This window comes from Arvicola amphibius, chromosome 6 (genome assembly GCF_903992535.2).
Source record: "Arvicola amphibius chromosome 6, mArvAmp1.2, whole genome shotgun sequence".
In the NCBI taxonomy this organism is placed as follows: Eukaryota; Metazoa; Chordata; class Mammalia; order Rodentia; family Cricetidae; genus Arvicola; species Arvicola amphibius.
In genome coordinates this window covers 98,104,533-98,126,034 of record NC_052052.2, presented here as the reverse complement: position 1 = coordinate 98,126,034, position 21,502 = coordinate 98,104,533, and the positions used below count along the sequence as shown (strand labels likewise).

Below are 21,502 nucleotides of genomic sequence, written 5' to 3'. Positions count from 1 at the left end.
ATCTCCCTCAATTCTGTACTTGTGTTACATGGAAATTACATTTTCTCACTGTGCCGAGCAGCAGAGGACATATCATTTACACATGCTTATTTACAGACATGTAGTGAGTGTATATATGTTCTAGGAGCTTAGGATACAACCGTGGAAACAGCAGACAATAAACTTTGTCTTGTGGATGTTATATGAATTGTCCATGAATTCTTATATAGTGATGTCACTAAAATAAGTCATGTAAGCCTTTTGTACGAGGATGGGCTTAGTCATCCAAAATGACAACCAAAAAGAGTCTGATCCTAGGCAGAATGTGGTAGTCACCTCCCCAGCCCCAATCCGTAGATCTCTGACATGCCCTGTCTCGGCTCATTCACTGAAGAGTCTGCGGGGATAGATGGCTCAAGGAACTTATCACATATGTAATAAACTCTCTTCTTAGGGAGCCACACTGCGTTTGGAATTGCTTCCATAGGGACTGGAGGTGTAGCTCAGAGGTAGAGCCCTTGCCAACCTTGAGCAAGGCCCTGGGTTAATCTTGAGGAGGTAAAACATAAAAATAAAAGAACTGGACTCTTTGACAGGTCCACGACTATACATGCCCCATTTGCCATAAGATAGCACGTTAGCTTTAAAATGACTCATTCATTAGTTACAACCGCAAACCGGCCTTACTCACCACTGGGAACATGTGGAAAATGTTCTCTCGAATAGGGATTTGCCTCTTGCTTTCCACCTCATAGCTCATGTTAGTCCCCATTGGAGTGTTATTCTGGGAAACCACGAAGGTCTGAACTGCGTCACAACAGGAAGCCAGCTTTGCTCTACAGTGGATGAGAATAAAGGAATAAGCCGAGGAATACGATGAAGACACCAAACACGGACATGACAATGGATACAGCGCAAGGGAATTTGGGCTGTTGCATTCCAGAAGGAAGACAAGCCAGGCACTGGGGTGACATCACTCCTTTGCAGCCCCGGGTGGGAGGATGGTGACCCGTGGGGTGCACACCCTCAGGTGGAAGCCCACTTCACAGAGGCAACAGTTCTGAACACGAAACAGAGAAGTGAGAGAATCCATCCTTGTTCCTTAGCCATTGCTATGCTCTGTGAGGTTTCAGTGGCCCATAGGAAACTCTGCTCCAAGATAATTTCAAGAGGATGAGCCGTTCCACATAACTTTAATAAGAACATTGTTATTTGTTACATTTTTAATTTTTTTACAGTTTATTTTTATGCGTATGAATGTTTTATTTGCATGTATGTCTGGGCACCACCTGCATGCAGTACTTGCAGAGGCCAGGAGAGGGGATCAGGTCCCTTGGAACTGAAGTTACAGATGGCTGTGAGTAGCCATGCGGGTGCTGAGAATCAAACTTGCGTCCTCTGGTAGAGCATAGGGCCATCTCTCTAGTCCAAGTTCTTTGTTGGCTTGTTGTTTTAACCTTTATTTTTCTCTTGTACTTTACATCCCTCTACACCTCCCAGGCCCTTTCTCTCTCCCACAGGTCAACTCCCCCTCTGTTTTCCTTTAAAAGAAAAAGAGCAGGTCTCCCAGAGATATCAATGGAACACGCCTAATAAGATACAATAAGACTGAGCATAACCCTCATACCATAGCTGAATATGGCATCCCAATCTCAAATGCAGGCGAAAGAGTCAGAGACTCCCCCATCCCCATTGTTGTGGGTCCCACAAGAACACCAAGCTATGAAACCATTAGGCATATGCAGAGGACATAGCTCAGACTCATACAGGGTCTGTGTTCTTGCTGCAGTCTCTGTGAGCCCCTACGAGCCCTGCTTAGAGGATCATGTAGGCCATGTTATCCTGGTGTCCTCAACCCCTCCGACTCCTGCAATCCTCCCTCCACACTTCTGCAGTGTTCTCTTGACTCCACCTAATGTTCAGCTGTGGGTCTCTGCATCTGCTCCTGCAGGTGCCGGGTAATGCCTTAATGATGACAATTTTTTAGCCCCAGTTTTAACTGTATTTTATCATGAGTTACTGTGGTTAATTTCTTACAGTGTCTAACTTATAAACTAAACATATATGTGCACAACAGTCTATATACATATATATGTAATAAACATAAACAATGTGTCTATACAAGTATTCTATGTATATTCAATAAATACTATGTATATATGCCATATATTCAATGTATGTGTATATATAATATGCATATATTATATATAATACTATGCTATATATTATTTATATACATGTCTATTATACATGCACTATATGCACACACAGAACATACACATATATTATTCACATATGTATGATAATATATGTAAGGCCCTGCACTATCTGGGGTTTCATACTGTCATAGCTGGGTGGGATCTGAAATGGATCTCTCAAGGATAATAAAGAAAAATATTATACCATTGTTTTGTAATAGGCCTGCCTGAGCTCCTCCTCCGAGCCCACCTCTGCCCCCTTGAGACTTGGCCTTGTAATAAGGACTCAGGTTCCTCCTAGTTTTTCCCAGAACCCTTTTCAGCCCTTCCTTTTATGCCATCTCCATTCCTTTATGACTTTCCCACCAACCCACAGAATCATTCTCTAACAAGGCTTCACAACAGCCTCCCTTGGCTGGGACCAAGAACAGTATACCCACCCATCAAGGTGAAACCTGATATCTACATCAAGATGTACCACAATCACCACAACTCCGGATGCCTAGATCCCAGTGCAAAAACACATAAATGAACAGTCAATCAGCATGCCTCCCCCAGGTGCACACTAGTTAAGCGTGGTGGCTGTGGGTAGAGTGTGGTTCTGCGTGTTGGCAGGGAGTCACAAAGGGATGAAGATGGGTTATGAAGAATGGCTGAAAGGGGTTGCAGGAAGAGTCTGGTGGACCATGAAGTCTATTGTAATGGACCCTGAGAAAAGCAACTTAGCTGAAACATGAGACAGGTACTTCAAAATAACACTTCTGAGTACGTTGAAGGACTTTAGAGAGGATATGTATAAATACCTTAATGCAGACCGAGAAAACAGTTGGATGTGATAATGGAAACAATACAATAAATAAAAGTAGAACTTAACAATTGTTTTGTAATAATTATAAAAATATAAAAACTAATTTGAGTATCATTGCAGTCACCTACATAATAACATATAACCATTTATTTGAGAGCAATCAATGAGTACAATGATTTTTGAGAATTATGAATTTGGGTGGCCATTCCTAAAAGAAATTCCAGAAAGACATTAATTACTATTCAATACTTTTAGAAGTCCTGGTTATTATAACACAGGCCAACGTCAAATTTTCATAACATACATGCTGTTATGTAATCCTTTAGGGATGTTGATGTCAAAGCATTTCTTTTTTTTTTGTTGGTCTCTTTTTTTTCCAGTTTATTTATTTTTTATTAAAAATTGCCATCTCCTCCCCTCCTCCTCCCCCTTCCCTCCCCTCCCCTCCACCCACACCCCCACTCCCTCCCTCTTGAGGCCAAACAGCCATCAGGGTTCTCTACACTATGTTGAGTCCAAGGTCCTCATTGGAGCACCGGACTGAGCTCCCAAAGTTCTGATGAGGAGCGGATGGAGAGAGATCATGAGAAAGAAAGTCAGAACCATGAGGGATGCGTTCACCCACTGAGACGGCAGGACAGAACTAATGGGAGACCACCAAGTCCACTTGGAATGGGACTGATGGAACATGCGACCAAATCGGACTCTCTGAGGGTGGCTGATGGTGGAGGCTGACCGAGGAGCCAAGGACAATGGCGATGGGCTTGGTCTCTATGACATGGACGGGCTCTGTGTGAGCCTTGTCAGTTTGGTTGCTCACCTTCCTGGACCTGGGGGGAGTTGGGAGGACCTTGGAGTCAAAGCATTTCTTAATAATTATTCCTGGATTAATCAACTGTAAAGTCAGGAGAAACTTCTATTTACACAGCTAAGATATCTTCTTGCTGAGGTTTCTCTGTCCATTTTCTTAGGAACTCTTAGAGTAACTGAACATGAAAACCAAGCACCTGATTAACCTTTCAGCCTTGCGAGAGTCTGCAGAATTTCCTCTTCTTTTTGTATTTTCTGAATAGTACCCATTTTCCATTATTTTCATCATCTTATCACTCTTGAAACTTTTCCTTTTTCCATATTACTTATGAAATATGCATACAATTGGGACCACATACAATGTCTCTAAGTGGGACTTGGCTGTGGTAAGAGTCATTATAATGGGTCTTTTCTAAGTCCACGTTTATTGTTGGGTCCTGATACTGAAGAACACACTTTTAGACACATTCCTACTGAGTTTTGTGCTTTTGAAGTAATATGATGCTCTGATGTGTTGTGCTCATTTAAAAGTTCACCCTCCTGAATTTCAGGAATTCTCAGTGAATGGAAGGTACAGGTAAAGTCATCTGTACTCAAGGTCAAGGCCTTTCACAACACTCATCAGGCAACTTCCTTCATAAAAATGCAATGCTCTTCTTAGTTGATTTCTGTTAGCTGCTTATTATTTTCCATCCCTTAGGATCTAATATTTCTAGAAGATATTTCATGAAGATAACCAAAGTAAACAAAACAAGACAATGAAAACAAAGGAAATAAAATACTAAGTAGTTTTTAATTATAAACTTAATTTGATAACAATTCCTATGTCACTCTGCAAACTCAAAACTTCATTTGTGCTTATCACTTTAAATGTCTCCTTAATCCAGTGTACTAAGAAAGGGCAATATAATAAATTCTCATTTACTTTTGAAAAGTAATTTATTAAAGATATTCAGTGCTTACAAGAATGCTACAAAACCAAAAATGCTAACCAGGGTTCCCAATTGGTGCTTTTTTATATCAATAGGTATTTCTGGAATTATACTGTTTAAGAGTATTATAACAGCATTTTTAAATTTACAGAAAAGTTGGAAGTTGAAAAATGAGCACTTGAGTAACCACCAGCTGGATTCTACAATTAATTCTTTACTAAATATGCACTGATGCATATCTGTCATTCCATAGTGACTGTTGTAGTTATTTTCATCGATTTACTGAAAGTCTTATTATGACTCAGCTTTCAACACCCTCCATCCCCAGTGGTGTGGTGGTTTGAATAGGTATGACCACCCATTGACTCATGTGTTTGAATGCTTGTCCTATGTGGTGGTACTATTAGGAGGTGTGGCCCTGTTGGAGTGGGTATGGCCTTGCTGGAAGAAGTGCATCACTGCAGAGGCAGGCTTGGAGGTCTCCTATGCTCAAGCTACACCCACTGTAGCACACAGACACACCCCCTGTTGCCGGTGGATCAAGATGCAGAACTCTCAGCTCCTTCTCCTTACGTATCTGCTTGCATACTACCATAATGACAATGAATTAACCTTTGAACTATAAGCCAGCCCCAATTAAATGTTTTCCTTTATAAGAGTAGCCATGGTCATTGTGTCTCTTCACAGCAATAAAACTCTAAGACAAGCAATAACCACTTTTGTGGTTATTTTTCACTTCAGACTGGTTTTGCTATTACAGAATTCTGCTTGACATGTGGACCACATTTGCTTAGTCATCGACATTACATTCTTTAGGAAATCACAATAAAAATGATCATCATTAGGTGCATGGTGCATGGATGCCTGTTAGTCCATTCCTATAATCCAAGCACTCAGGAGGCTGCGGCAGGAGGATGGAGAGTTCAAGACCAGCCTGGGTTGCACAGTGAAACCTTATTTCAAAACAAAACAAACAAAAAGACCAATATGACCATCTAATGATGAAAACTGCTCTCCTGGGAAATACCAACATACCAGAAAAACATTGCCATGCCTGCTTTTAGGCTGACAGAACATGCAGACCCCTCATGGTCTACAAAAGAGTGATAACTGAACATGCTTTGTTTTACCCCAGCTTGTCTATGCAGAGGTAACAAAAAACTAAGCTACTTCTAATAACCAAGGAAACCAGAAAACAACCAACACAAAATAACAACAAAGAAACTGCTATTCCTTTCCCATCCACCTAAAACCAGTAAGTCCTGATGGGGTGATCGGAAGTCAACCATGTGTCACAGTGATAGGTTTACTGATTCTGCCCTTCTTGTGAAAAGTGAGGACATATTAAGAAACAGCGAATGTTGCTGATGTTAATTACAACCTCACTTCTGGGCTCCCTACCATCTGCCCTGAGAGATTTCACAGCCTTCTACAGTAAGTGTCGAGATTCATGAGCCACACACCTGAAAATCCCTGTGCACTTTCCTGAGAATTGGCAGACACACGTTATCCCACTCAGTTCCCACAGCTGAAAGGGTGGTAGACATTATTATTAAACCCATTTTTAGACCCCCAAAACGGGGTTTGATTGTTGTGGAATATTTGTATACACTGTGAAGATGTGTCTTTGCCAAGGCACCTTCTGATTGGTTGAATAGAGAGCCAAATGGCCAATAGCTAGGGAGAAAGCTGTTAGGAAGACTTTGGGGGGAGAGAGAGGACTCTGGGAAGAAAAGGTGGAGATGCCAGAGAGACTCGAAACAAGTCGGACATATAGTACAGAGAGGGAACTGAGTCATGCGGCAGAATATAGATTAATAGAAGCAAGTTAATTTGAGTTATAAGTGCTAGTTGAGAAAAAGCCCAAGCTAAGGCCAAACTTTCTCAATTAATTATAAGTCTCCATGTCATTATTTGGGGGCTGACAATCCAATGCTAGTCCAACAAGAAAGCAAGCTGCAGTTGGTATATAAGCAGTTGGTATGTAAGATTACAGGGCTAAGCCGAGCAGTCTGGTTTAGCCCTGTAATCTCAGCACTATGGCAGAAGGTTAGACAAGTTCAAGCCAAGCCTGGTTATGTGGTGGGCTTGAGGGCAGCGTGGGCTACACAGTAAAATCTTAGAGAGGAGAAGTGAAGAAAGGAGGGAGAGAAGAAGGGGAGACCAAGAAATGCCGACTGTACGCGGCTGAAGCTGTCCGATGATATTCTTTCCAGTCTGGGAAGCGGGGAGGAGGCAGAAATTTTTAATAAAAAATAAATAAATAAAAGAAAAAGGCAATTGCTTTGATAAATTATAATGGCATATTAATATTATTTATTTTATTTTTATAGAAAATATCTTTTTTTCATATGGTATATTCTGATCATGGTTCCCCTCCCCGACTATCAGGCTTTTACATTTAATCTTTAATTTAATTTAATTTAAATTAAAGTAAACTTTGTATAGTAAAAAAAAATTAGGGAGAAATGCTGCTTCTTATGCCCCTGGATTAAGCCTCTTCTTTGGGAACACATTTCAAAATATTTCTACGAGGACACAGGGACTCACAATTTCATGCAGGCAGCATCTCACCTTGCTGCGTGCTTATCCAGGCACGCCTTACAGGTCACTGTACAGCTTATGCACATTAAAAGCCCCAAAGCTGTTTGCATAGAACTGCAACCCTTGCGCTCTAGTTTCCCATGGAGAAGGTACAGAGGCCTGGACAGAATTAGCATTGTCAGGTGACCCTGTCTCTGTGCCCTAAACTCTTGCTGGGTGCCATCTACAGCCACGTCCTCCATACGAAATTTAAAGAGAGGAGAGCATGCTCACCCTCCCCTCCCCTTCCTTTGGAGCATGTGAGTTTCCTGAAGTCTCAGCAACACTTAGCTTTCAAAGAGTGAGTTGGTCCTGGAGAACCCAGCTGAAGATGTTTAGCTTTGACCTCTAAAGATGGAATCTGAAAATGAGCAAACATATCTTTGCTTCTCAGACGACCTCATACACACTTTTGAAAAAAGAATGTGTCTTTGATGTAGTTGAGATGTCTTTTCCTTTCCATCGTAAGTGCTGCTCCCTTCCATTTTATTTTATTTTATTTTATTTATTTTATTATTTTTTTGTATGGAATCTCAAGCAAAATGCTCCTTTGTTTCTAAGAGGAATACTGCTTGAGTTCCCCATGAAATGTTAATCACTCCTTAGGGCAGACAGTGGGCAGGACAGTACAGGACAGTCTGCAAACTAATGACCTTCCAGCCTGGCCCAGGGCTCCTATGCTTCCCTTCTGTTTACTACTCTGTGAAATTCCCTAATGAGGTGTGGGTCACTCAGGGTGAGAGAAAGGCTCAGGCTCCCTCTACATCTTAAAAAGGAGCTACATTCCCAGGATTCTCTCCTCTATATTTCTAGTGGGAATCTTAGGAAAGGAGGTTTAAAACAGAAAGATCAGCACAAATGCAGAGAATGTATTGTTTACCATCCTAACCCCTGCTAACTAATAATCCAATTTCATTTTGCCCTCACCTAAGGCAAGCAACCAATCCTCCATATTATTCTCTCCTATGTATTCTCTTTACTTTCTTATTTAAAAAAATTAACTTTTTCTGATCTATGAATGGCTCTCTGTATGCCTGCTCCTTGAGCCTGCAGAGGCTAGAAGGGGGCATTGATCTGCCAGAGGTGCAGTTACAGAAGGGTTGTGTGAGCTGCTGTGGGGAAACTGGGAACCACTCTTGGGTCCTCTGCAAGAGCAGCAAGACCTCTCAACCGCCAAGTGGTCTTCCCAGCCCTTCTTTTCATTTCTTTAAATTTACAATGAGCAGAAATGTATCTGATGCTCCTTTCTTGTTGCTCCCCCACCTTGCCACAGACAGCACACGATTCATTGACTGACTAATAATAACCCACCATTAGCCCAGCAAATGTTTAATGCAGTCTCACCTTCTGCCAAATGCTTCGCACCAAATTTAAGTTCAGCAGAGATCCTACAGACTGCACACAGTGAATACTGTTTTGCAGAGGGGGACAATTCAAGCTCCCCAAGTGAAGGAAGTCACAAATCATATTCACTGGGTCTTGCACGTTCAACAGTCTTCCTTTCATTTATTCGTGCCTATTTAGTATCTATTAAATCTTTAGTACTGGGAGAGGTTGTCTATACATTGGTGAATAAAACATTACCTCCTTTACAGTGTTCAGGGACTATTAAAGAGAATTACAAGGAAGAGTTAATTATAAGGTATTAAGTGACAAAGTTGAGATTAAAACCCCAAACTCAAATCGATATTCCACAACCCACTGCCTACCTAACGCTCCCCACAAAGAAACTATAGAAAATTTACATGCATACACTTCTGTAGTCTAAAGTTCTGTGACTCAATAGATTGTTCTAGAGTCTTTAAGTTCATGTTTAGAAGCACCTCCTAAAAACAAAGTGACCCACATAAATTCAAAGGGCTTTCTTCAGATCAAGCCACATACATTATGCAGGAAATTTCTGTTTAGATTCTTACACACAGGCCTCATGGCTCAGGATTGGGGGGACTCTGTGTCTGCATGTGGACCTGCGTATACAGGGATGAGGGATGTAGGGCAGGGAAGGTAGGAGAAAGGAAGAATTTAGCTCTAGGCGGACGGACTATAAGTCATCTCTGAGGTCACTTGGGGAATGCTGGAGACTGGCAGGTATTTTAGATGTCTTGCTGTAAATCAGCATTGTAGATCATTATCAGACTTGAATATGGTCTGGAGCTGCATAATTAAAGGAACACTGGCTAGGAGGCTAGACACCTTCTACTGGGATGAACCATGGTTGCTGCATAGAGTCTATTGGGAAGCTTGTCTTTGGAAAGCACATTAGCAAAGAACTGTCTGGAGAGAGCACATCGCAAACCAATACAAGTGAATTAGCCACATCCACACTGGAGACACAGTAGCTGTCTTTGAATATTTGAAAGGCTGTAACATCAGGGAAGGATATGTGAACCCATGAAACTTCAAGGTACAGAATGAGGAGTGTGGGACCCAAGTACATGCATCAATCCCCCAAAATGTGAATATTGAAACTACAGCCCTAGAGATGATGGTATTAGGAGAAAGAGTCTTTGGAAGCCGACCATGCATACATGAGGTCATGAGAATGGAGCTGTAAGGATGTGAAGGTGGTCCCATGTGCTCCCCAGAGAAGGGAACCTAATCTGATCTCAGTAAAGCTATGCTGCCATCCTGATTTTGGACTACCTGCTTCTGGAACTGTGAGGGATACGAGCTGTTTAAACCCTCAGCTTGTGGTATTCTGTTACAGCTGCTGGATCAGTGCAGGGTCAGTGCCTGGCAGCAACCCAGCACACATTTTATTGGGCAGCCAGCAGCAATCTTCAGAGGACAAGGTCATGGGAATTAGAACTTACAAATTATTAAATACGAACATGGATAACACATGACCTGCCTTCTGGGAGCTTGCTTACAGAGGGGGAGCTGTAATTAGTATGTTGGTATTGTCTGACATAACAAAGATTGGGGGGAGATGGCTTGGTGGTAGGAGCACATGGTTAGAGCCCCACCACTAACCTGGGGCTCAGGGAAAGAACTTACAAAGACACTGAGGCCGTCCAGTAGATGCGCGCCTCAGTACGTGTTTGGGGAACTAATAGCCTGCGCTTGGGAATGATGCTGCGTTTTTTATTGGAGGACAGAAAGCAGCAGGAGACCAGAGAAAGGAAGTGAATGGCAGGCTACTGCAAGAAAACCTTCTAATCAAACATTTAGATGATTTCATTTTTAGTTTTTCTTTTTAGGAACCTCCGTACCGATTTCCATAACAGGGATGAGTTTACATTCCCACCAGCAGGGAAGTAATCAAGCTAAGCCGCTCCTGGAAATATATCCAAAGGAGTCTAAGTCAGCACGCTACAGAGATAATAGCTCATCTGGGTTGATTGCAGCACCACGAACAATAGCCAATTGGAACCAACCTAGGTGTCCATCAACTGGTGAATGGATACAGAAAATGTGGTGTACAAACACAGTGGAGTTTGATTCATAAGTAAGAAAGAAAGTAAGCCATTTTCAGGAACACGGATGACACTGTATGCTGTTGTAGTGAGATAAGCCAGAACTAGAAAAAAAACAAATCATGTTTTTTTTTCATGTGTGGAATCTTCACTGTGTGCATGGGGGATATATAGTATTTGCATAGATATACATCAATAATATGCCATGGAAATAGATGGGGGTGGGAGAGAAAGGGGACAAGCAGGGCTGAGGACAGGAAGATTAAAGGGGACTGAAAACAGAGCACATGATAGACAAACAAAAGTATCCTTATGGAGCCCATCACTTTGCACACACACTAATGTCTGTGGGAACCACACATACATGATACACAGATACACATGTGAGCAAAACACTCTTCCACATACTCTTTTAAAGATGTTTTCAAACCTTAGCTTGACACCAGGCAAGTGGTTTAGGGTACGAAGGGGAGAAGAGACAGATTTGAGGTACATTTATTGAGTTCAGAAAACAAAGATAAAGGATAAAAACTGCTACTGGACAAGGCAAAGTGCTGAGTGACAGGTGTTCTCAACCTCCCTGATGCTGTGATCCTTTAATACAGCTCCTCATGTTGTGGTGACTCCCAACCAAAAAATGACTTTCACTGCTACCCCATAACTGTACTTTTGCTACTATTATAAATTGCAAAGTAAAGACCTGATATTCAGGATATCTGATATGCAGCCCCCAAAGGCATCATGACCCATAGATTGAGAACCACTGTTCTAGACTCTCTCCAAAGGCAGGTGGAATCCATTTATTTCACCAACATTCTTCGAGAATATCTCCCATTCATGGATTACTCTGGGACAGTGAACATGACAAACCCATCCCTGTCTCCATCTTGTGCCTGTCACAGTACAGTTTGGATGAAGAGGAAAATGGAGAAGGCCCAGCCAGAGCAGAGCAATGGAGGTGATGAATGGTTTATTAACTATGGTCAGCAGGAAAGGTCAGCCACATGAGCAATCTTTTTTCCTCCAATGGGTCACAGAACCACAGGGAAGAAAACCAATAGATGCTGGTGTAAGCAAAGAACAATCTGATTCTCCTCCCCAGGGAGCCATAGAGAATACTGTATTCATAAACTTAATAAATTTTTGAAAAGGTAATAGAAAACACTTTAATGAAAGCAGGAGGTTTTTATTTGGGTTGTTAAATGCCCAGCTCTGTTAAGGGCAGAAGGTGGGCAGAGCAAATTAAAAGTGTAGAGAACTCAAGATGAGACAAAGACGCAGATGGGCACAGCACAAGACAGAGAGGGAAAAGGAAGAGTCGTGGAGAGGGGGAGAGAAACAAAGTACCAGGAAAAGCAGAGGATAAAAGTCAGGCCGTGCAGAGAAGGGAGATAGGCGTGAGAGATGTAGACATGCGCAGAACCACAGCTCTACACAGGCAGAAGGGCAGGAAGAGACACACCAGACACCCAGACAAGAACAGACTGAGGAGGAGCATAAGCCCCGGGCTCCAGTACACAGATAGATAATACTAGGAAATACAAACAGAATTCCTCCAAACATTTACAGCATGAACTTATTTAATCCTCAAAACAGCTCCAGAAAGAAAAAGCAGTGGTTCTGATCACCTCACTCTCCCCAGGAGTCAGGTGCAGAAGCCCAGTTAGAGAGGAAGTGACTAGCCTGAGTTCACATGGCTAGCCTGACTAGGATTTGAACCCAGGTAGCCTAGCTCATGTCATCACATCCTTCCCTTCTTCTCAATTCTGCCATACAAATGTACAAATAAATAAAACCATAGCAGAAACAAAAAAGGGAGAGAAGTCACAGATGGTCTACCTGGTCACAGCCAATGGCTCCTTCGGAGGGAAGTAGAAAATAATGCACAAGATAATTGCAGCTTAGAAAGCTGAGGCTTTAGACTTGATGCTCAGTGTGACCTAGTTTCCATCATGCGAGGATCAAGGAAAGTTCTAATGGAACAAACTGAATAGGAAGTGTTGTTCCTCATGGCAGGGATAGTAAAAATCTATATAAAATGATCACAGATGAAAAACCAGGGCATACATGTGTTTATACTTCCCCCTAAAGCAGAGGATTGGATCTGGAGTTATTTAGTCAGTTAGTTATTGCCTTTTTATGATCTCATAGACATGCCATGCCTGCTATAGATACCAAGAGTGTTAAACATTCTTTATAATAATAAAGCATTATTTCAAACTGGAACTCACAACAGCTGCCATGTGGCGAGAGGCTAAGAGATAACTTACTTCCTACCAAGCATTTTACTATAGCGACCATGTCTTTAAATAAATGTAAATATCATCTCCATTTTATAAAATGACAGGACTAGAGACGGAAAGTGAACTTGCTTATAAGAATAATGATGACGTCATGAACAGCCAACTGTCAAATGCAAAACGTGCGTTTGTGATATTCCGGTGGAGACCGACATAGCGGTTAGGCTACAGGGAAGACTCTGTGCCTGCCAGGGCCATGGGGTAAGAACCTGTCTCAGAAGAAAAAAATGGGGGTGGGGAACAAGGTCAAAGCCTGTATAGTAAGTGGCTGTACCCTGACCATCTCTCTGGCCCATAAAGTGATTTTTTTCCCATAAGGCTTTCAGAACAATGCAGTGATAATAATTTTATCAATACATCACTCAGGTTAATGGATATGAACTTGGAGACCTATTTTATGCCACCATATTGATTCAAAATGGATCACAGGATCACATTTAAGGCTAACCTGAAACTATTTGGAGAAAGTAGAAGCAGCTTTAGGGTTTTTTTTTTTTTTTTCTATCCCTGTGGTGCAGTTTCCTGGCACAGACAAGTTAAAGCAGAAAGACTTACTTTACTCGTACTTTCAGAGATTTCAATATATCATAGTAGCTGATAACGACCATAACAGCAGCTGAACAGAGCAGTTCGGTTTCTATCACAGTCGCTCAGGAGGCAGAGACACAGGAAGTGGTCAGGAAGGGTGGAGCAGCTGCCAGTGACTGACTTCCTCCAGCAAAGCCTCATCTTGGAAAGTTTCACCCCCTAATAGCACCACCATCTCGGACCAAGCAATCAAATCATGATCCTCTGAGGTGTAGCTCTCAACCTGTGGGTTGTGACCCCTTTGGACCTTTATTTCGAATGCATCCACTCCGCCTTTGGTTCCCAAGTCTGACTGTAAACCTACCTAAAGTCAACAATAGCCATGCCACAGCCAGAATGCTGTGTTTTCTTGAAACAGCTTCCATCAAATTGATGGGTTTTCCATCTTTAAAGTCAGTTCTCCCTCAAAGTTTAGGATATGAACAAAATTCTCTGACAACATATAACACTAATTGTGCTCAGGGGACTCCTTTCCCATCTGAGATGTCACAAAACATCTTCACTCTTTCTGCATTTTTTGTCAGAATTCTGGTCTTCTGAGTCTTCTCAGACTTACCAATTCAGCTCCACTTCTAGCCTAGAGCATTTCTAGCCCACACTGCCAAACATCACCAAATTCCTCCCTAAAATCAGTTTAAAGATATAGGAACTGCATGATCATGGTCTAGTCCTAGAAAAGATCACACTTTACTGGTACCAGTTTTCTGGATTAGTTTCCTTTCCATCACCATATCATAACACTGACAGCTTACAGGGGGAAAAGTTTATTTCTCTCATGGTTTTAGAGTATTTCAGCCCATCGTGGCAGGGAAGATAAAGTAAAGCAATTCAGCTCACATCATGGTACTCCAGGAAGCAGAAAATGAGACAGGAAGTTGCTAGGGATAATATTCTCCAAAACTGCTCCTAGTAACCACTTCCTCCAGCCAGTATGTACCTCTAATATTTCCATAATTCCCCCCAAAATTTCATGTTGGGATCAATTTTTCAAGTCATTAGCCCATGTCCCCATAGGCATTACATATTCAGACTATACAAAAGTCATAAAAGTTGAGTCAGGGAATATTTTCTTAGATATAAAATTGAAAGTATCAGTGACAATAGAAGGATGAATTGAATTATATCAAAATTGAAATGTGTTGTGCTTCCCAGAACATCATCAAAAAAGGGGAAAAGGAGTTGACAGAATGGGAGAAAATATTTTCAGATCATATATATCATTAGAAATTTGCTACTAAATGTATAAGTTACAGTAGCAACTCAAAAGTAAGATGGTAGTTCATTTATAAAATTAGCAAAGGACTGATTTACATTTTGCTAATGTAAATATAAAATACCTACTGAGCTCATCAAAGGTATCTGACCTCATGAATGCCTATGCAAACCCAAATTAAAACCACAACACAGAAATGTCATTGAGGAAATGTCCACCTTAACATGCTCTCAGGACTCTAACATGGCACAGTCACTTAGGAAAAGAAATCTCAGTTCCTTAAAATGCTAAACACAGAGTTACCTTTTTACCAGTAATTCTGCTCCTAACTGTACACCAAGAGAAATGAAATCATATATTCACAAAAAAAGTCAAAAGAAACCAAATGCTTCTCACCTAATAACCAGCTGACAGTCTCAGTCATCAACTAGATGAGGTGTAGAATCATCAAGAAAAAAAGCCCTTGGGCAAACTCATGGGGCAATGACTTCTCTGAGTTTGTCCATAGGGATTATCTTGATTGGATTAATTGAGTTGGGAAGGACCCCCCCCACACACACACACACACACTGTAGGTGGTACTGATCCCTGGGCTGAGATTCTAGGCTGTATAAAAGCCACCAAGTGACTGTGATTGTCATAGGACTGCCCTTCTGAAGCTCCTGCTGATGTAACTGCTCCCTGCCCCCAGACAACAGGAACAAATGAACCAAAACAAAGGCTTCTCCCTTAAGATGATTTTAATGGAGCACTTCATCACAGCAAGAAGAAAAGCAACTGAAACAAGATAGTAAACAAAGCAGCATGCCCACACAGTAGGACATCACAAAGCAGCATGCCCACACAGTAGGACATCATTTGACAACTTAATAGAGGCAAATGCTGATTCATGTTCCAATGGGTAGACCTTAAAAACATCACACGAAGTAGAAGCCAGTAAGCGAAGGAGTGCATGCTGGCCATGTTGTATAATTCCGTGTATATTAGATTTCCTGAGGGGCCAAACCAGAAAGTAGATCATGAGCTGCCAAAGTCGAAGAGGAAAGAAAAATACTTTCAACTGGAATAGATATTTGGGAATGATGAAAATGTTTTGGAATTAGGCATTATTGATTGTTGTATTGCTATGTGAATAGGCTAAAAACACTGAATTATACTAAATTATTTTTTAAAATCATACAGTGTGCCTTTAAAACCATACAGTGTTCAAATAATCATAGCAATATGGGACAGGCACTCAGTATGTCTTCATGTCCCTCCTCTCCTTTACAGAGCAGGCCACCGATTCCTTATGAGTGACAGGAATTAGTGTATCAGAGGCCAGTGAGATCTCCACAGAGAAACTGGGATCTTGAAATTAAGAAAAATAGCATCTGGGAACATAAAATCTTGACTTGGTGTGAGGGCATAGGTACCCCACCCTCCCACCCAAGGCACTGCATTGAAAAGGAAAAAGAAGGACTTGAAATAATTTATGGGTGGGTGACAAAGTGGGAGAGGAAAATGGAACTCAAGAACCTGATAGCAAATAGGCAAATACGAATATAAATAAAATATAAAGTATGATACGCTTTACAGTTTTGCTGAGCATTCAACCTCATAATACCTCTAAATTCTTCATACCTGGCCAGCCATAGAGAAGCCCCAGACTGTACTAATGAGATGTCTCAGTGGGTAAAGGACGTGTGTGGCTCCAGCGACCTGGAACCCACAGAAAGGTAGGAGCACAGAGGTGATTACATCAAGATTTCCTCCGACCTCGACACTTCTGTTGTGGCATACACATCTCTAAACACACACACACACACACACACACACATCATGCATACATACACAGTTTAAAATAATTTTTTAAGCTTAGGAAGAGGCTGGAGAAATGACTCAGCAGTTAAAAGTGTTTCTTGATCTTCCAGAGAGTCTTAGCTGGGGGGCCAGCACCTATTCCAAGCAGTTTGCAACTAACTGTAACTCTAGTCCTGGGAGACTTCACACCATCTCTGGCCTCCACCGGCCCCCTCACACAAGTGACATGTGCACACACACAAATATGTTTTTTTTTTATGTGAGCCAAAGTTTAATAGAATTATTTCAAGCCTTGGTCTAAGATGAGAAAGTATATAAACACCAAACGGAAGCAGAACAGATAACTGAGCAGTCCCCCTTGTTGGCTTGTTTATGCACTGCTCCCTTTAAGTTTATGAAAGAGGAGATCATCTGGTTGAGAAATGAAACCAAAGCAAAAATAAAACACAAGAGAAAGTGATCATCAAAGCAAAGGAGCAGAAACGGATGGTGGTGAGAGCCCAGGTGTAAAGGGCACTGCTGAAACTGGCTAGACCCATCTGCAGGGTTGCAATAGCAATGCTTAAACAAGCTGTGCAGTGCTGAAGACACTGTAGGCAATGTTATAAAGACAAGAAGATCTTTATAACATGACAGGGCAGGCTGGAGGGAGGCTCATCTGACACAGCCAGGGAAAGCAGTGTAGTTAGTACTGAGTTCAGCTTGGCAGACAAATTTTGAAGGCCAGTGAATTTCATGTAAGTTTGATGTATTTTTATGGAAAACTATATTCTAACAGCTAAGAAGAGGAACTAGTTGCCGTACACAAGAGGTGGTTTCTATGATTAAATACTGCAGAGGTAATGACATGGTGTGGTTTTTGTTGGTTTTTTTAAATGCACAGACATGTTCAATGGTGTGACAGACAGAAGATGATATGACAGGGTTTTAACAGTGAAAAATGGTCCTGATGCAGAGGAAACCAAAAGAGGCTTTCTCAGTCTGACAGCTGACCCAGAACACCTAGCATAAAGTGCATGCTTCTGCTTAAATTTGAACAAGAATAAAATATGCATCACAACCATCATGCACAAATCGTAAACAGCAAACATTTCAGGGACTGGAAAGGAGGAAAACAGTGGCTCAGAACAACAAGCATGGTCTTGTATAATCGGGAGCAGGTAGTGGAGATGATGCTTGCTTCTCACCAAGAAATCTGTGCTTCAGAACAAACCACCTGGAACATGAATATGAAGTACTGGCTGCCTGACAAAGAATAAACTCACAAGACGGTAATGAAAACAAACACTACTGTGGCTTTTGAACAGATGTTTCAAAGATATCTGAAAACTTGGTAATGAAACTCAGTTTGGATTTCCAGGACCATGACTTCTTGCAAGATATCAAGTAACTTATTGGTCTGTTCATTTGCAAACTTTGTTTAACTCCAAGATAAATTTAATTGTACTTCCTTGACAATGTAAATATGTATTTTAAAATATATATATATATATGTATATGATTTTATATATGTTTATTTTGTTTAAAATATACTTTTTAGGCCTTTCAGTGAATCTACTAAACAACATTAGGGTCTTTAAGCTTTTGGAGGCTGGAGGACAACCTTCAGAAGTCTGTTCTTTCCTCCCACCCTGAGGGCTCTGGGGATTGAAGTCAGGTCATCAGGCTCGGTGGTGAGTGGGGATTGAACTCAGGTCATCAGGCTCGGTGGTGAGTGGGGATTGAACTCAGGTCATCAGGCTCGGTGGTGAGTGCCTTTTCCAGATGAACCATTTCACTGTCACTAGCCTCAGGATATTTTCTTTGGTTTTTTTTTTTTTTTTTTTTTTGGTTTTTTTCAAGACAGGGTTTCTCTGTAGCTTTGGAGCCTGTCCTGGAACTAGCTCTTGTAGACCAGGCTGGTCTCGAACTCACAGAGATCCACCTGTCTCTGCCTCCCGAGTGCTGGGATTAAAGGCGTGAGCCACCGCCGCCCGGCTCAGGATATTTTCTTATACACTCAACACAAGAGTAGGTGTTGAGAGTGGTTTCTGTCCCACCAGCTCCTACAGCCATTCAGTCCCAAAGGAACACACAGAGGTCTACATTAATTATAAACTGGTTGGCCTATTAGCTCTGGCTTCTTATTAACTCTTACATCTTCCATATTAACCCATAATTCTTGTCTGTGTTAGCCACGTGGCTTAGTACCTTTTTCAGTTTGGCATTCTCACCTTGCTTCCTCTGCATCTTGGTGATGACTATAGACTGATCTTTCCTTTTCCCAGAATTCTCCTGTTCTTGTCACTCTGCCTCTACTTCCTGCCTGGTTGTCCCATTTATACTTCCTGCCTGGCTACTGGCCAATCAGAATTTCATTAAAATACCAATGACAAATCTTTACAGGGCACCAGACCATTGTCTCACAGCACACAGGGATGACTTTTAAGAAGTTTTAATTTAATCAAACCTGGAAGTTTGCTCAAGGTTTAATAAAACCATTACCATGTAATCCTTGTCAGTAACAAATTAATTAGGCAGAAAATACCTATTCTCCAAATTATTTGAAAGGTATCTCATTTGTGTGAGTCTTAAACATCAACATTTCTACAACAGCACCATTTTCTGCCAGTAAGTTTCTATCTAATGTCTCAGAAACATGAGTATGTCTTAATATATCAGTTGTTACTAGAGAGCCTCCCAGACCTAAAGTCAATACAACAGCATATGTATTTCTAGGAGAGAAAAGGTGATAGTAGCATGAGAAATAAGTGTGGTTGTTGTGCTTGGTAATTTCTGTAACTGATTACACAAACAAATGAGTTTTTTAAGTCAGGGAAGCTAATGTGATAGTTACCATGCAAGTTGCCTAGGGATCTAAGACTAATGGCTGCAGCTCAAAGATCTGCTAGGATGGAACCTGCTTATCAGAAGTTTCCAGGGCTTTACAAAGAATTTTCAAGGGTGAAATTAAGAAGGTGGGTAAGGGAGAGTTTGTTTAATTTCAATGAAACATCTCAGTATCATATTCAAATATCTCAGTGTCATTGTCAGACATCTCAATGGCATGCTCAGACAAGTAAGCAGACATTGGTTTATCAAAGTGAGAGGGAAGGCCAGGAAGAATGGTGATTTCTCAGGTTGAAACCCAGGTAGAGTCTATGCACTGCCTTGGGGGAGTGGAAAAACTCTTAATAAGATCAGCAAATAGTTTAAAGGCAGGGATGATAGACACCTCAATAGGATTGAATTTGTGCAACTAATTCAAGTTGGAGGTCAAGAGAAAAGGGACACACAGCATCTTTAACTCTTGTTTAAAACTCTAGCTAGGTTCAATAAGAATTATCTACAAGTACAATGTAGACTCTCTGGAGGAGGAAGGAGGAAATGGATGTGTTCTGTTTACATGCATGGGGCAATAAACAGTCAAATCCCACAGCAGAGAGAATCGTCAATGCAGAGGGGTACTTAGAATGCTTTAGCAAATGGGAAGGAGTCTAATTATGTGATGATAATTCAATAATCATGGTTCTTAGTTTTCAGATAGGCTGGTCTGAGACTTGCTGTGTAGACCAGCTTGGCCTGGAGCCTGCCTCTGCTTCCTGAGTGCTGGCATTCAAGGCTTCAGGAAACCAGTCATATGGATATTTTATAAAGAACCTTTCCTATTAAAACTTCCCATTACCAGGTAAAATCTAAAAGAAAGAAGAGATACCAACATCAGGCTTCCAAAGTTCTCAGGCTCACAATTAAATGCTGAATGAGTAAAGATTAGGCATCTATAAAAGAAAAAAAATATTATAGCTAAAAAGAGAATCTGCTGAGAAGAGGGACTTTCCTCCAGTTGTTTTTTTGACTTGGAGAGCACACTTTTCTTAGCTTCAATATATTTCCAGAATAAAGAAATGTCTTCTATGCCTACTTGTCCCAGGGTTACTTCAAACACAGCCTGTCCAAGAAGGGCTTCTTTTGAAAGCTGTTTTGGTCAGTAGCATCATGATTTTCTAAACACTCAGATCTCAACTTTCATATTTAACTTTATCTTTTTCTCCTTTGATTATAGAACTGAAATAAAAAACTAAAAAGGCCTGCTGACTTTCAATCACACAGATTCATATGACAGACTATTGGAGACACAAGATAAAATAGGCCATGCCCGAGAGAGCTCAGAGTCAGGTGTCCACCATTACATTTCACATCCCCATTCTCCCGTGGTCACTGTCTATAAGCAGCCCCTCACTATTCGGACTCCACACTCCCACTTCACACCCCAACTCACGCAATGGCGTGCTGACTGAGTACTTTCCCTAACACCGTAAATCTGCTGTTTAACTCCTGCTAGGAATATCTCTATTGGTTCTTTGTGTCCACAGGACACCCAGGGACTTTCCTCTAGTAATCAGTGCCCTGGGCATCCTCAAGCCCTCCCCACTGTCTACAAGCATCTCTTTATACCAAGTACATGTTTATAGCTCCCATCCAGACAGACTTGAAATTAATTCCTGGCCTCCGCCTTCCCACATTGGTCCCTCCCTCCCTTTCTATCCACCCTCAGAGCTAATACTCAAGTTCTGTTTCCTTCTAGAAAACATCTCAAGAAATTCCACTTACAGTGATCTGGCCCTGGGTCATCATAGGATTTATCTAAAGTAGTCTTTCTGACATTAGGTCATAAGTACATTTACATTTTATTTGTTTGCTTATTTTTTTTTTCTGAACTAACCAAAAATTCTTTGAGGTCAACAAAGAAACTGCATTTTTCTTGATTAATTTTCATGAATCCTTTCATTTAGCTATTTATTGAGGCCTTCTTTGTACACAATCTTGTACCAGGTAGTAAAAAAGGCTACTGTACATAACTGACATAGTAATTCCCAAAAAATATTTGTGGGT

The 21,502-nt window shown here is 41.2% G+C and overlaps 1 protein-coding gene across 1 annotated transcript in view; it reads right to left on the bottom strand.

Annotated features, from left to right (window-relative positions):
- Positions 1–21,502, bottom strand: part of St8sia6 (ST8 alpha-N-acetyl-neuraminide alpha-2,8-sialyltransferase 6) — a 129,608-nt gene that overhangs the window by 8,058 nt on the left and 100,048 nt on the right. Inside the window, exon 5 of the mRNA XM_038335357.1 lies at positions 671–815. Coding sequence (XP_038191285.1) covers positions 671–815 — 145 coding nt within the window. The remainder of the gene's footprint in view (positions 1–670; positions 816–21,502) is intronic.